The sequence below is a fragment of the Carassius gibelio genome, chromosome A10, assembly GCF_023724105.1.
Source record: "Carassius gibelio isolate Cgi1373 ecotype wild population from Czech Republic chromosome A10, carGib1.2-hapl.c, whole genome shotgun sequence".
Taxonomy (NCBI): domain Eukaryota; kingdom Metazoa; phylum Chordata; class Actinopteri; order Cypriniformes; family Cyprinidae; genus Carassius; species Carassius gibelio.
Window position 1 is genome coordinate 448,226 of NC_068380.1, and position 17,454 is coordinate 465,679.

The 17,454-nt window shown below is 35.0% G+C and overlaps 1 protein-coding gene across 1 annotated transcript; it reads left to right on the forward strand.

Moving 5' to 3' along the window:
• Positions 1-2,246: 2,246 nt before the first annotated feature.
• LOC128020592 (transcription factor COE2-like) lies at positions 2,247-17,259 on the forward strand. Its single transcript, XM_052607218.1, has 8 exons — positions 2,247-2,822; positions 4,348-4,504; positions 5,166-5,223; positions 5,527-5,582; positions 5,681-5,754; positions 7,257-7,325; positions 15,211-15,292; positions 17,092-17,259. The coding sequence occupies exons 1-8, from the start codon at positions 2,689-2,691 to the stop codon at positions 17,257-17,259; spliced, it is 798 nt and encodes a 265-aa protein (XP_052463178.1). The 5' UTR covers positions 2,247-2,688.
• The last annotated feature ends 195 nt before the right edge of the window (positions 17,260-17,454 follow it).

Genomic DNA, 17,454 nt, shown 5'->3' on the forward strand with positions numbered 1-17,454 from the left:
TATCTTAAATAGCGCTACATAAATAAACGAGTTGAAAAATGCATAAGAGCGGAAAAAACTATGAGTGCATGATGTTGTTTAACGCTTTGGAGAGTTTAGTCTAAGAAAATGTGCGTGTAAATGAGCATTCTTGTAAAGATAAAATTCCCCATTAATGCTAATCAAGAAATTAAATTGACAAGCAATAGGCTATCTTTAAATTGTGAAGTTACAGATCTGTACCTGTTTTGGAACATAAGATAATTTGCTGCTAAGTTAGGTCACTGGAATAAAACTCAACCAAAGGAATCACTTTTGCATGCAGTGCCTTACGAATTAAGAAAATAATTTCTGAATGGATGGATACTATAACTCTTAGCTAACTTTGCTGCCTGTTTCCTGATATTATAGCCTACTTTATTTATATTAACATTATATTAACTAGCCTAATTTCGCTTAGAGTATGACTCTTGCTCTTCAAGACATGATATGTGTTACTGTAGCTCAGTGCTAGAGCACTGCGTCAGTAGCGAAAAAGTTAGTGGGTTCATTTCCCAAGAAACAGCGTCTAAATGCATAAATGTAACTGCACAAAAAATTATCTTAGGAAATTTGACAGCCTTATCGGGTAGACTATTTACGTGGTTGGAAAACATAAACATACAAAACATTAATATATTATTACAACTGAGACACGTTAAGTTGTTTTAGTGTTTTAATTAATCTCACTAAGATTTGCACAACATTCTTCACTTGAGACAGGGGGATGGGCTGAACGTTTCTCGATCATTCCTCACAGAAAATGACGCCATATTAAAAAGACCTATCAGTTATTAAAGCACTTTTTGGTATTAAAACAAGTTTCAATTAGCTAAATTACACATTTTCTAGACCCAGCTACATGGAGCTCTTCAAGTGCATGTAGCCTATGTAACTCAACACCAATGGCAAAACATTATATATCTCTGGAAATACTATCTGAATAGGTAGCCTAGCCCTATAGCCTACCAGCTTTATAATGATCAAGTAGGCTAATAAGCAACTAACAATATTTATAAGTCACGTCTTTTAAATCTTAGAATGAAATATAGCTTGCCTAAAATGCTTATCTAATGCATATTAATGTAGACCAAGTAAATAAATGGCGTTTGAGAAATATTGACAATTATGGTGCACGGGTGCGCGTATTCACGTAAAACATCTGCTAAAAGTTTCCTTTGCTTGCCCCAAGGGGTAGGTTTGTGTTGTGGTTATGGATGGAGCCTCATATTTAACCTATATTCTATTAAGCAAATAGAAGGCTACAAGTTTTCAAAATAATGGGTAAAATATCAGATCCCCGATGCTGCGCCAGCTTTTCGAAAAATCGAAATTAAGAAATATTTATTATCGATTACGAAACAACATATTATTTTTATTATTATTATTATTTTCATATGAAATACAAATGTAGGCCTAGTAGTGGTGCGGCTAGTGAAACAGTGAGTAGGCTACGTTGCAGAGTGTACATGGATTCCGCAACAGGTCACATAATAGGGTGAACAGCTGACTCCGAGGCGTGCTGGCAGATGGTTGGTATAAGCCGGGTGGTGGTGTTTGGTGGGGGGGCTCACATTCATTGTTTAGTTATTTGAGCCCCACGAACAGACAATAACCCTATCCAGTAGCAAGAAAAGATGGAAAAGCTTCTTCTTACAGAGAGGAAATGGTCTTAAAAAAGTTCAGAAAAATCTCATTGTTTTGGCCGTCTGCTGCTTTCTACCAGCAGATGTCAGCCGTTCAGACTCATTTAATATTCGTTTTTCTTTGTAATAGATGAATTTACTTACACAAAATAATTCAGAAAAAAATCATAAACCCAACAATATATATAATATATATATATGTATGTGTGTGTGTGTGTGTGTGTATGTATGTATGTATGTGTATATATATATATATATATATATATATATATGTTGTTTTAAAATCCTACAGCTATTTATAAGATGTGTCCTATTTGTAGTAATTTAGTGCTGTGCTTTGAATAGGCTAGTCCAACGAATTGACATTTAATGAAAATGTAACTGAAATAGGTCAAAAATAAATACATAAATAAATGAAACATTCATTTGCTATGCTATGTCCTTTGCATATTCCAACAAACAGTGAATTACTGCAAGAACGTCAAAAAAGGGGGACTTTTCAGTATTCCAAATACGGATTCGCCCCTCCTCTTTTTTGGAGCTCTGGCAGATAGTATGGGTCCCAGTAGACTCTCCCAGCATCATCACGTTCTCATGGTTTTGAACGGGTACGATAAGCATCCTCAGCAATTACAAGGTAATCGGCAGAGCAGACAACATCTTCAGAGCAATTTGTGGATGTTTTAACTTTCTTGAGTGGGTTTATTTGTAGAAGCATAGCTTATCGGCCGACTTTGTTTGGTAAGTGAATGTTGCTCCTGTACAGGTGAACGAGCGGACTATAGTTTGAATGGGTATTGAAGAAGGAAAAATCTACGCCAAGAAAGCAAGTTTCCAAACAGTTTCCAAAAAGAAGCACGGGGTATTTCATGGACTATTTCAGAGAATGCCGGCAGTCTAATCTTAAAATTGAGAAAATCATTAAACCTACTAAGTGATAAGCAGAATTTCCACAATATTTCGACTTTGTAAAGGCTAGTGCTTTTGCACAAGAAGCTGCCCTGTTATTGCAATTTTGTTTTAAATGTTTGGGAGTCAAGATCACCCGACAAGAAACATCCGAGGGTTGAAAGTTGGAACTTTTGAAGAAGAAATGGATCCTGTTCGTTCTTGGGTGCGGAATGTCGGCGTTATTGATGCAAACATAGCGGCACAGAGGTAGGGTATTCTGCACTGATGTAGCTACACTAAAAAAAATCTTTACATGTAAAAACACCACCTAAAGTCTAAAAATATTTCTTCATAAACTGTGCATCCTTAGAAATAACACACAACACAAATGTTAAACTGTTTATTTACCATCCAAAAGAACAGAACATGAATTAAAAATAAAATAAATAGGCCTATTAGCCTAAACGAAGTTATGAGTTAGGCTATCAGAATATGTATCTACCAAATGTAACATGCACGTGTATGGTTTCTTTTTGTATTTAGAATCATTAACTTTAAGAGTGTTTTGTTTTCTACAACGTTGCAAAAATATCTAGCAACAGGTAAGGCTCTTCTGTGGCGGTGAACGTAAAATGACACCGGAGATTATAGCTTCGGATCTCAGCCTTCAGTGCTCTTGTCAATAGCTTGAGGTGACAGAGTCACGAGTCGAGTGAAAGAGGCAAACAAGACAATACAATGAAACCCGTTTTGTGTCACGATGATATTACTTAAAACGTTTGAGCACGTCACTTGAACGGCGATTGTTTGTCGTTCTTCTTTCCTTTTCATTACTACTTGCTCACTTGAAGTGTAACATAGCCTAATTATCTTTAAGCATACATTTAATCCAGTATCAAAGAATTTAGGCTATACACAACTGAATAGTTTTATTTTGAGGAATTCAAAATCATATAATTAAAAGCAGACTATAGTGGTGATAATTACACTTCTAATAATCATCCTAAGTATTAGGCTACCGAAAAGACACGAATCTACGATTTCAGTATTTATTTTTCGATTTCATAATTACATAAATTAATCTATGTCAACGGCCCAGATTACAGAGACCATTGGTGCCTTTGGAAAAGGCAACCATCGAAACTTGTTAGTTGTTTCATATAAATCTATAGGAATACATTCGTAATTAGCTGTCAGTTTTTTACGATTTTTTGAGATGTCACGAGTTATTTCATCAAATGTTATAGTTATATGTTTTATTTTAATGTTATATATTATTAGAAAAATTACAACATTGAAAACCTGATTTGATGGCTACATTTGGGTGGTTCAAGTGTGTCCTTATGACAAAACGTGTGATATATCACATTGATGCTAACGTTTTTTTTTTTTTTTTTATCCTTTAATTTTTAAAACAATTTAAGAACCTGTAATAGAATTTGGTGAAAGCAACTAATAAAATATGAAAAAGACAGTTGCTTAATTATATAGGCTATTTCTAATATTTTAATCATGACTATGTGCTCAAAATAAACTTTTTTTAGGCTTAAATAAGTACTGTCTTCAACAAGACAAGGTTTTACAAATTCAGACACAAGCAAACATTTTTATTACTAGAATCAGTGGACTGTGGCTCCAATAGAGATGTTTTTAATTTTTTATATCTTGTCGGAGACATGCATTAAGAATTGTATGTTGAATTTGGTGGATTGTATTATACCATGGTCAGTTATATTGAAAAACATGAATAAATAAATCATCTGTTTTTATTCTGCAAACCCTACATCCATAGTGGATTGGCTTTATCCCGTGCTCACTTTGAAAAGCAGCCTCCCTCCAATCTCAGAAAGTCCAACTTCTTCCATTTTGTTCTGGCACTTTATGACCGCAATGGACAGCCTGTGGAAGTGGAGAGGACAGCATTTGTTGACTTTGTGGAGCAGGATAAGGTATATTCTATAACATGATTCACATAATTGAATATTATTGGATTTCTGATTATGTTTCCTACAGTTTAACATAGATTTAAAGCTTGAGCTTGGCGAGAGAAAACAAAACTTTATAAAACAAACAGAATATAAGGAATATTTGAATTGCAGGAAAATGAGAGAAGCCATTCTTGCACTCTTACACATCAGATGCCTAAAAGTAAAGTTAGATATTTTTTTTATAGTTTCTCTATTCACTTCAATGCTATTTTCACAAGTAAGTGGTGAATTTAATGTTTATAATCTCTTCAGTGTGTTATCGAAAATTACAAAATCACACTTACAGTAATGGTAATGGTAAGGCCTCAGTTTACAGTATCACATCACATACTGTAATAAAAAAATGCATGTAGTTGCATTTTACATTACAGTACAACAGTTACCTGCATCCCCGATGGTTAAACTGAGAAGAGATGCAAATGGAATGTTTGGCAGTAATGCAATTCGCTTATGAGTGGTAAATGCACCAAACTCATTAAAACTGTATACTGCAGTAGTATAGATGTGATTTGTAGACATTAATCAATCATGAACTCCTGTATGCTTGATTAAATGCTAATTCTGTGTGATCAAAATTCTTTGTTCTTTCCATGTCTGACCTTGTTGTTCTTCTAAGGAGCAGACGGGGGAAAAGACCAATAATGGAACTCACTACAAACTCCAGCTCCTCTATAGTAATGGTATGCTCAACATTTCTCATCACATGTATCTTCTTGTCCACAAATATAATCATTCTGTTGGGACATATAGCATTCAACATTGAATTTTTGCAGAGCAAAAAAGCAATAATTATGTGATCATATTATATGTTAAATGGACATTTAACACTTTTATTTTTGTTTTCTTATCAAAGAAATAACATATTCTACACTTTCATACTGTTTAATCCAATGGCAATGTGGTTCCAAATTTAAGTAGTGTCTGTATCAACATCTGTTAAGAATAAGGCATTAACAAGGTTTGTTTGTTGTTTTTGTTCACAGGTGTTCGCACAGAACAAGATCTTTATGCACGTCTCATTGATTCTGTCACTAAACAGGTAAAGCATCTTCTTCTTTTAGCCGCAAGAAACACTTTCTTAGTTTTGCTCTGTAATGTGTTGATAACCTCTTTTTAATTGTGCTTTACATGGTTCAGCCTATATCATACGAGGGACAGAACAAGAATCCAGAAATGTGCCGTGTTCTGCTTACTCATGAGGTCATGTGCAGGTGAGAAAAAATAAAATTAAATCTGTTGATCTGCAAGGTGCCATTTAAGGGGGATAACTTGTTTGAGCTTTTTTGAACTTGCAGCAAATCCGACCCATACTTTACATCAGTCTACCTACATTCTTATTAATAAAGGTTCTTTATTGGCATCAATGGTTGGAACCAATGTGCAAAAGGTTCTTTATAGTGGGAAAAGTTGTTCAGATTATTAAACTGTTCATCATACTGAGAAAAAAAGTATATTTTAGAAAATATTCAATGAAAGATTCTTGCTTTTTTAGCATAAGTAATGTTAACATGATTAGCTATCATAGTACAAGACCACAAACTCTCATTATTAAGGGAAGGTACACACATATTGGAAATGTTAGATCTATGTTACAACTCTACAGAATATTGAGTTACATTGATTTAGGACTGATTTCAGCCCTTGCAGAAAACATTTGCTCAGAACATCCCCATATTAATCCAGTAAAATGTACATGTTTTCTTGTCTTGGGTCACACGTTCATAATAGCAGTAATGGCTTCTGTGTTTGAATCCCTAGACCTTTAAAAGCAATACTTCAGGAAAATATGCTGTATGTTCAACCAACCAAAAATTAATTTCTATAGTCAGTTTCACTCTAAAGGCGCAGTCACGTTATGGAAATGAGGTCACTTTTAAACTAAGCGGCTTTCTGTTGGTCAGTGTGGCAAATTCGTGACCAACCACAAACAAAATCTGCATGGGGGAATTTTTGTGGTTACCGTTTGAAATGATTGAATTTTTAAACAACAATTTCACCTAGCATTGATAAAAGCAAACTGCAAGCCTGCACTGATGTTCACAGACGATGCTAAATGCTAATCATTAACAAAATGATGAATAATACACATTTTCTATACAGAATAAGTTCATGTCTATAAAGAGTACATGGTAGCTGGGCTGAGAAAAAGAGGAACAGCAAGTGTCACAGGAGACAGAAGAGACGGGGGTGAGCAGTGACCTCAGGCTTGAGGACAGAATTAGGGAGGGCAGAGGGGGAGTCAGAATTGGCTCTGCCCCCATTGTGTAGCCAGCAGATGCCAGAGTGGGCGCTCACAGCTGGTTAATAACAGAGCTGATGGGGAAGGGGGTGCAGAGGGCAGGCTACACAGCTGGGGAGTGACTCTGTCTGACGGGGGGCTGTGGGGTGGGTGAAAGGAGAAAGCATATAGGCAGATGGCCAGGGGTGGGGGGGGCACTTTTGTTATGCTGGTGGCGTGGTGCATGAGGGGTGGGGGGTGAGGGGGTGGGTAGGAGTGGGGAAGTGCCCATGAACAGACAGGAGGTCCTCCGATGGTGTGTGTGTGTGTGGGTTGTCTGCTCTGTATAGGGTCATGTTTGTGTGTGTAGCTTTAGAAGTGCCGATTGAGCTTGATCATTCACAATCATTGTGACATATTGCTTGACTGCTTTAATTGTAGTAGTCTTATGCAGCAAGTTTTAATCATTCATTATCTTCTCTTTTTCATACAAAGTCGCTGCTGTGAGAAAAAAAGCTGCGGCAATCGTAATGAGACACCATCTGACCCTGTCATCATTGACAGGTAAGTCTGGTAACAAACCTTTTCTTTTTGACTCAAACAGGAACATGTTTGAATGATTTATTTGTGCACAGTGTCCACAGTCTATTTTACTTCTATTTCATTTGATTAAAGGGAAGAAAAACCTGAGATATAATCATTTTGAGGGAACTCAATGGAGCTGAATTCTGATAAGAGAAAAATAAGGCCCATGGTTTATCACCCTAAGACTAGCATATTAAAACTAGGCCCAATGAATTCTCTCAGGGACAAAACCAGTTTAGTCTGTATGTAAGAAATATCAGTAATATTTCACTTTTAGGTAGTGATTAGGGTTTTGAGACTGAAAAAAAACTGTCCTTCTTTATCCCTCCCCCCTTGCTTAGAAAGGGTCAGTTTTTTGCTCATTTTCTCCTTTTCCTATACATAAAGAAACTCTTAAATGCCCCATAAACTCATTCTTCCACAACCTGGCTACCACAAGCTATCGTTAAAAGATATGGATAATATAGTTTCCTTTATGATCAGATCTTGCGTGATATCCTGTTCAAGCTAACATTGTTTATAAAGCATCTCTGAGGATCTGCGCTGTCTTTCTCAAGTCAAGAAAGGAAAAAATGGACATTTGTCTTAGATTTTCCCAGAATTCCTTAGCACCACAGCTGTTTTTATAATTTTCTCTCTGGTTCTTCTCTCCTCTCTCTCTATGTCTCTCTCTGTCCTGTTTTTTGTATTTATTTATTCTCCAAACATGGCAAGATTTACCCAGAGTTTCAATAAAACAGTGGTTTTAAACAGCCATGCTCAGTGATGATACACACTTTTTTTCTCTCTCCCTGTAGCTTATACATTACATCATTTGTGCATTATGATACTGTACTTCTCAGTTTTGGCAGAAGTAAACAAATGTATTGTGCACCATTTTAAAAATCATGAATATGGAAAAATGGATATTGTGCTAAATTCTACATGATTTAACCTTCACTCTCTCATTTTCTGTTGCCACCTACAACCTTTTTCCCAAATATTGATATAATTAGTCAGTCTCATCAGGATACCTCCCCAATGCATGTGGGAATTGTGATCCCAAAGCACCTACACCCCCCTCCTTTTTTAATCTGTGTCCGTTTTGTTTGGACCTGCTGCTCTGTCTGTCTGTCTCTCCACCCCCTTTCTGCCTCCGCAACTAATCCAGTTATTAGCAGAAAGGGAGAGAATGGCTCTCAGCTGATCCTGAAGGAGGCTTTTGTCACATTAAGCCCCACATCTCCTCTTGGTTCTTCTTGCTGCCAGAGTTTACAGCCTAGCTTTGTATCATTACCTGTCCATATGTTATATTTCATACTAATTTTGGCACATTTGAAACCTTTACTTATGCTAGTTGGTTTGTAATTATGTCTTATCATGTGCTTGTGCCTATGTTAGAATTAAATTGATTTAGAGACCAACTTAGTCAATCCTACAGTCCATGACTGATCAATACCACCAGTGTGCTTTGGCCACATACTTTGATCCTGCAGATGAAAGCTGTTATTTTTAAAATTTCTCAGGCAAGTTGGCAATAAGGATGATAATAAACATTTTGGTTGGCGTATATTAGTATGCTGGCTAAACCAGCATACTAATATAAATCAGGAACCAAACCATAACCATCATTTGTAAAAACTATATAAGAATTTAACTTTTTTTTTTTCAGTTGTTTAAGTCTTAAGAAAATTGGATGTCTAAATTTGATTAGGAAACTTTTGTCAAAGGAAAAACACTAATTAGTAAATAAAAGAGAAGCACTAATAAAGATAATAAATGTTTTTGAAGCTTTGGTATCCAGCCTTTGTGGTAAAAGTTCAGCTGTATGGCTAACAGCTTGAGGTTTAGCAAGTCAGTTCCACATAGGTTCAATAAATGAATTTGTATGACCAGTGGGGGTTGAAAAAGAGCTGTTGAAAAGAAAGAGGGTTGAAAGGATATCAATCCCACAGTGGGTTTTGTGGAAACAAACTTAAATAATCAATATGGTATAATCTTGCCAATAGTATAATTAAGGCTGATGGATTGGTATGCTTATTTGTTTGTTTGTTTTCTTTTGTCATAACTGTTTCCAAATTTTGTTCTAAAGATTGCTGAAAAGAAGTTGCTATTAATTTAGTAAACTGCAATATATCCACAGAATTTGGATATAGTTATAAATACCAGTCCTCTATTTTAACTACTAATGTGTACTGTACTAACATAACCTTTGAAATAATGAAATCCTGATTTCAGAATTGATCAATTAAAAAAAAAGGCAATAAGTTAACAACAATAAAAACAAAAAACGCTACGTGGCTCTCAAATTTAAGAGCGACAGTAGTACAACGAGGATGTTGACTCAAAAAAAATATTTTAACACTCTTTTGTTGGCTGTTGCTTCAAAGACTGTTCTGGCATAACATTTCATTCACATGTCTAGTTCTCTCTCCAATGAATACTCTGATTTTGGTAGTGGTGGTGGGTGGGGGGGGTGGGGGGTAGGGGGTAACAGTAATAGGAATGGTACCATCTGTCCCCTCTTGGTTTGCTAATCAAGCCCAGGGGAGTGCAAAACAACTGGATCAATAGAAAGACAATTAACCGTTCCTGAAGGGAAATTTTTGTTCGGCAGCAGCAACAAAACCCAACAAATGGTAGCTGCTATAGAACAATGAAATTTAGCACTGGTTGCATCCATTTTTCTGGATCATATTTTAAAGTGTTAATGTTTCTAAACCTTGGTTGCGGTCTATGTGCTTTAAATTAGATTTGGATTTGGATTTTATTTGGATTTCTGTAACTGCTGTGAGGAACATGCAGATGGGTCTAGTGCTGCCTATGGTGTTAAAATATAATGTCCATGGCTAATCCATAGCAAATGTGTACACATGCAGACAGGAGTGAGGGGGGAGCGAGAGGGAGGAACTGTGTTGAAGGAGAATGGGACGAAGAAAATAGTAGGGAGACTGACAGGTCTCACAGCAGGCCTGCTGGGAAGCTGTCAATGGCCCTATCAACCCTGACCTGAGTCCGGACAGAGTCATCACACACACACACATAGACATATGCACACACATGAGACTACATTGTGATTTAGAATACGTCAATGATGTAAACTAATTCAGCGCATCTGTTCTGATGAATATATCCCAAAACATGCAGTATGCACAAAAAACAGGAATGTATTTCCACAGAGAAAGTGGGATGATGGGGCATACAGATTTTAGCTTGGAGGATGAAATCTTCTGGATCTCCTCCAGATTGTTGACAAGCAGACACACACACACAAACAAACAGAGGGGCCAGGCTAGCACCAGGGGGCATCATTAACTCATTAGTGAAATTTAAGACACCAGTGTCTTCACACACACACACACACAGACACACACACACACACACACACAGGCTGACATATATATCTCTACCCATGACAGCATATGATGCAGAGGGTAAATTTGATCGGACTGGCATTTATAGTTAAAATAGCTCAAGATGACTGGATGGCAAGGCTGGTAATTAAACATTTTCTCTAATATCTGTGTGATAAAATAAAGTGCATTACAAAAGTAAAAGTTTTTTTTTGAAAGCTGCATGCTTCTTTTTTGTTCTCTAAACTCACATCAAGCTGTTCTGTTTGAGATGTTCAGTAAAATGAGTGCTGGCATACTCCATTCAATCCCCACACACACATACAAACATACTCCCAATTTGAAAACAGATGTTGTTTGTCAGATCCCATCATTACTGGCTAATTAAGCACACATATTTTCCTTCTTTTCTCCTATCTGCCACTCTTGTATTCATGCATATTGCCCCGCCTTTGTTTCCCCACAAAGATGAAAGCTTGTGCAGAAATTTCACTTTTTATTTTCTGCATTAGCTAAATAAATCTGCGCTTACACAGACATACTCGGGGCAAGCACTGAGCATTATAACAGATATTTCTAAATTCAGGAATTAATTAATTCATTAATTAATTTGTTTATTTATTTATTTAATTGTTTATAAAGCTCTAAAAGTATAATTTGTTTCTATATAAATTAATTTGTTATTATTTGCTACATGTTGTTGTTTTATATATATATATATATATATATATATATATATATATATATATATATATATATAATAGATAGATAGATAGATAGATAGATAGATAGATAGATAGATAGATAGATAGATAGATAGATAGATAGATAGATAGTATACTATATAGGCAGGGTCAAATTCAGTGATCAACTTAAAAAAAAAAAAATTAAGGATCTTTCTTCATGTTTTTGTATTCACTGCCATTTCTTTGCCCCACTGATTGTCATAAAACATGGAAAATGAGGCAAATAATCATGTGACTGAAAAATATGAATAGCACCTTTTGCTACTGTGTTTACAAAGTGCTTTACAGAAAATATGCATTAGCATTCACAGAAACAAAATTAAAACATAGCATGGGGGGAAAATAAGAAATGAAAATGTTTAACTAAAGGGAAAGCGCTAGTTAACTAGTATTTCTTGTGGCACTTTTTATAGTGCTTAGTTAGTCATAGATGGTCAGTGAAAGAGTTTTCACAGATTAGGACCATAACGACTACAAATCAAAGAACACTTATCTTGTTAAATTAATATAAAATAGTTAAGATTCTGTGTAGTTTCTAAGTAGCGAATCAAATGAGCAAATTTGTGACATGAACATGCATGTGAACTCTTATTTTTAAAAGTTCAGATTCCCTTGCTTCAAATGAAACATAAAACTGTGAAAATATTCATTATCAGTATTTGCACATGTAGAAGTCATACCAACTCAGGTTTATGATAGCGAATATGAAAGTGTTAGTTTTTCACTTTTTGTCACTTAAATTGTCATACTGATAATAAAATTCATTGGTAATGTGTTTTTTTTTTTTTTATAGTCCAGAGACAATCTTTTGGTTGGTTGCTTTTATTTTTCTTAGTTGTGGAAGCACGTGCGAAAGGTCCTGGTGTGGTATGTGGTGATGGAGGTATTGATTTTTAGAGCCTCTATGTGTGCCCTGTTAGTGGGGTCAGAGGTTGGGAACGTGCCCTGTTAACCCCTCGACCAGTCTGGCCCCAAAGTCTGCCTAGGGATTCTGGGAGCCCAGAGTATTTATGACCAGCCCTAACCTCTGCTACCCAAAACCCCTCAGAGGCTCCCCCACAATCCTCACCTACAGCACACAATTCGACACCAGATTTTACCCCCCTTTTTGTTGTATGTTTTTTGAATTGATTAGTTGATGATGAATCCAATAGATACAGAATGGGAATATGTGTATATACAAAATTTTGAAATCAGTTATTATGGTTACATTATGGCTATAAATAGTTCTGATACTTCATGGTTTGTGTCTTCAAGATTACATTCTTAATGTTGTGTTGGGTTGAATATGTTGCTGTGATATAAAACTGAATTTCTGTGCAGACGAGTGTCTTTTCTCACACACATGTGGCATACAGTCGTTGATGTATTGCTGCTCAAACTTTTCAGCATGTCAGTGTTTCGATGCTGCACATCTGGTTTCTTAATTTTCCTTCCCCCTCTCGCTCTATGTCATGACACTGTTTTGTTTTTCTAAGACGGAATGGGAGGGATGTGAGATGGACAGGGGAAATGCTGATGAGTGATGGTTCTGAATATCAGCAGTCTCTCTCAGCTTTTGTTTCAGTATGTAGTCAACAGTCTGTCCACTAATGGATATTACTTACAATTCAGGTGTTCAATATATCGCATATACTCAATTTTCTTCTAAATTGTGACCAACTTTAGCCATCAAGATAACATTTTATTAGAGTTAATCCGCAAAGAAATGGCAAAATGATTCATGAATCAAAATGATCAGAATGTAATGATTGGAAATACCTACTCATTCTTTAAAAGGTATTCATTTTGTCTATATAATTACAGTAATAGTATCAAAACTATGCCATATTTTATTTGGGTTGTTTGGAATCATTAAGAGTTTTTATTTTTTACATATATGTGAAAAAAAAAAATCATTAATATTGTAAAATATTATTACAATTCAAAAGGACTACTTCCTATTTTATTATATTTTACAATATAATTTGTCTGTAAAGGCAAAGCTGGTTTTACTCCAGTCTTCGGTGTGATCTTTCAGAATTCACAATCTTTCATGGTCTTTCAGAAATCATTCTAATATGACGATCTAAAACATTTAATATTATTATGAATGTTGAATATTGTTGTGGAAACCATTATACAGTACCATTTAAAAGTTTAGTAAAAAAAAAAAGGAAATAAATTAATACTATTATTCAGCAAGGATGCATTTAAATTGACCAAAAATGGCAGTAGAAATCTTTACAAAGTTTTAAAAAAAAATTGTATTTCAAATAAATGCCATTCTTTCAAACTTTCAAAAAGTAATCTGACACATTTTAGTCCGGATTGTCTAGAGTTTAGTGTATTGTAGTGTATTGTATTTAATTGTATTTAATATCAACCAAATGTTTGTTTATGTATTTATTTACTGAACACTTTTATATAATCTATATGTCAATTCTTTTTTTTTTTTTTTTTTTTTTTTTGTATGTAACTTCTATGTATAAAAAATATATATGAAAACAATGCATATATAATCATCTCAGTTCTAAATATTTAGCATTGGCCCGCTCTGAAGACTTTACTCCAAGAAATCTAGACACCACAACAGTGCAAATCTTGCATTGTTATCATTAAACCTTTACTTATGACAAAACAAAGATAGAGCGGTTTTGTGCTGAAGTTGCAAGGTTTTCCAGGGGTCCTAATTATTTATGCAAGATGAGTCTAATTATGATGCAGTGAATGGATACATGGCAGAAGATGCAAGGCAGTGAGGCTTAGAGATTTGCATGCTAAGTGAGTGGGGGAGTGACTAATGTGTGCATTTCGATGTGCTTTAATTTGCCTGCTTGCAGCTGTGCTCTATGATTTCATTAAGGACTAAAAAGTTGATAAGTGAAAAGAATGGTATGTGTAGCATGGGTCGGGCATGAAACAGCACACAAAACCATGACAGCCATGTTGTAAGATACAAGTAAGATGGTTGCATGACAATGGTTCAGATGCAATGTTTATGGGGTTTAAAATGTTTATTTTAAAAACATTTTTGCAAGCATGCCAGTTCGATCTCAGACATTATTGAAACAATAAACAATTCATCCTGATTATGGGATGGACTAGTCCTGTGGTTTCTGTCTAGAAAATTATTTTTGACAAATCTAACTATATGAAAATTCTTCTTCTTCTGTCAATACAAGTGTGTGAGTGGAGTGGTGGAGAGAGTGAATTAGTTTTGCTTTAGGACTTAGAATTTACTTTGGAGAGTTGACCCAACATGCTGTACAATATATGTCATAGAAAACGAAACAAAAATGGCTTTAAAATAAACAGCTAGATATTACCAACAATATCTAGAATTAGGCCCTTTCTTTCGGAGCATGCTTCACAACACCTTGTGCAATGCTCTCCTTGCTGGTCTTCCAGCCACTTCTAACAAGCCTTTACAATTAATACAGAATGTGGCTATTAGTACGTGGGCTAACAGAGACTTGTCATAGCACTTGCCTCTCAGAAAAAGAGGTACAAAAGCTGTGACTGGGGCGGTACTTTTTCAAAAGTCCATATTGTTACCTTAAAGATTCATATTAGTACATAAAAGGTACAAACCTGTAACGCCCCACTGACAGCTTTTGTACCTTTTTTTTCCTGAGAGTGTATTATTACTTTTTTGTTGATTTTGTTTGCTTCCATTGTCCTCATTTGTAAGTCACTTTGGATAAAAGTGTCTGCTAAACGACTAAATGTAAATGGGAATAAAACATATGTGGCTTACATTTTGTTTGTTTGTTTTTTCTTTGTGTGTGTGTGTGTTTCCCACAGATTTTTCTTGAAGTTTTTCCTAAAGTGCAATCAAAATTGTCTGAAGACAGCAGGGAACCCCCGAGACATGAGGAGATTTCAGGTATCGATCATTTATTTGTAAATTAATGGCCTTTGCAAAATGCAGAAATGTTATGTTGTCTCTAAGGTAGAACCCATTCACAATGAGTTTAACCCCTTTTGCTGACTTTATAATTGATTCTTTACTTTACACTTCTTTATTTCCAGTAAAATTATCCAAACATCCTTAAAGCTAGTTTTACACATTGCTTTAGACATTACGTTTTGTCAGATAATGTATCTTTTGCTTTTAAAGATTAAGATGCTTTATGTAAAGATCTCACTAAGTTTAGAAAACAAGCAAGAAAAAAAACATACTTATATTCAAGATGCATTGTCTGAAAAATTTAACAGTCTTAATATTTTTATGCAATTTCGCTTCTCATATACATATATCTTGTATATTTTTTTCCACTGGAAAACAACACAAATATACTACATATTAAGTATAGTTGCAGTGGCAATTTTTTAATTTTACATTTTTTTTATTATTATTATTACTTTTGATAACATATACAGCAGTTCTTCAGGGGCCAATTGTATGTTATGTAGAGATTTATATAAAGTGACTGACTACAAAATCTCATAGCCTAAGTGACAGAGAATGATCAGAGAAAAAGCAGAAAAGGATTAGAGGCAAGGATCATCAGGAAATCAGCCAAGGTGCTTCAGGAAGTTGTCAGGATTTGAGTGATGGGCTCCAGATGGGGAAGGTCAGGCTCTGTGACCCAGGAAGTGCTCACTGGGGACCCTCCTGCTTTACTTCCTCCCACTTGTCTTTCAGTACTGGAGCTACTATCTGACATTTCATCTCTCACTCTTCATTTCCCTGCATTCCTTTCTTATAAATTTTTGTGCATTTATTTCATTTGTTTTTAGTGTGACATTTCTTTTCTTATTTGCAACAGACTGCATTTTCTGCATCCTTCATATCTATTTATTTTATTTTTTTTACATGTTGTTGTTTTTTTCATCTTAAGCTCTGCAATCTTTTTTACACTTGAGAATTTATGTTGTCATTGATTTTATATTCACTTTCGTTTCACTTTGAAACAAGAGCCAACTGAAACCACATTGATATGTGTTTTAAAACCCAATTAATTAATTAATTATGGCCATACATACTAAGATTTTAGATGTCATATGAGCTTGCCAATGTGTTGTCTTATTTATTTATTTTTACAGTTGGGAGAAATTGTCTTATTCATTGATGCTTATCTGGTCAAGACTTGCTTTGTGCCAGAAGAATGGCAAAACCAGCCATATAGCCATCTTTTTTTTTTTTTTTTTCTTTTTTTTTTTTTATGATTTCAGATTTCTATGATTGTCAGTTTAAATTCATCCAGTGTATAGGCTCGTCCCCATTTCTATGTCACACATGACCGAATCAGTCTACACTAGGCTACAGTGATATGAATATTCTTTTTCTTAGATAAAGAAAATAAAAAGTAAAGGGATAAATCAGGTGAAAAGTTGGGAAAAAAAGAGTGAGCGTAAATTAGATAGCCAGAGAAGGATGAGAACAAATAATTTCAATAATACTTGGGGGTATTCTGCAATTATTGCAATGTTATTTTACACTCTTTGGCTGCATTTTGTGTAATGCTCTCAGGGGCAAATTATTCAAAATTTTAAATCAGCAGCAGAAGTTCCTAAAGATGACATTGCTAGGATATCATCAATCATATTTTGAGATATCAAATCTGTTTTTCTTTTTTATCAGCTGTTTTAATGGCACGACATCTAAAGGTTTTAATGTACTAGACTAATCTCCTTTAAATTGTTTGTGTTATTAATATGTCATTCTTTGCATTCTAATAGGTGGTTTTGTCGACCACAGTCAGTGTGGATGGTCCTGTACTAGCCATTTCGGATAATATGTTTGTGCACAACAACTCCAAACATGGACGTCGCTCTCGTAGAATGGATCCAAATGAGACAGTGGAGACTAGCATGGAATATGGTGAGATTGCATTAATCCGCAGTTGAATCCACAGAGGCTGATTTTAACCATAAAGTTCGAAGGGAAGCTTTAAATTATCTCACTCTGTTGAAAGAGTAGAAACGAGTAGCTCTGTGGTCAGTAAGTAAAACTTACTGAGGGATGTTTCTTAGACTTTATAAGTAATCATTTTTTACATCTTAATGTCGTTTTCATTTTTAATATTTCTCTACTACAGCTAT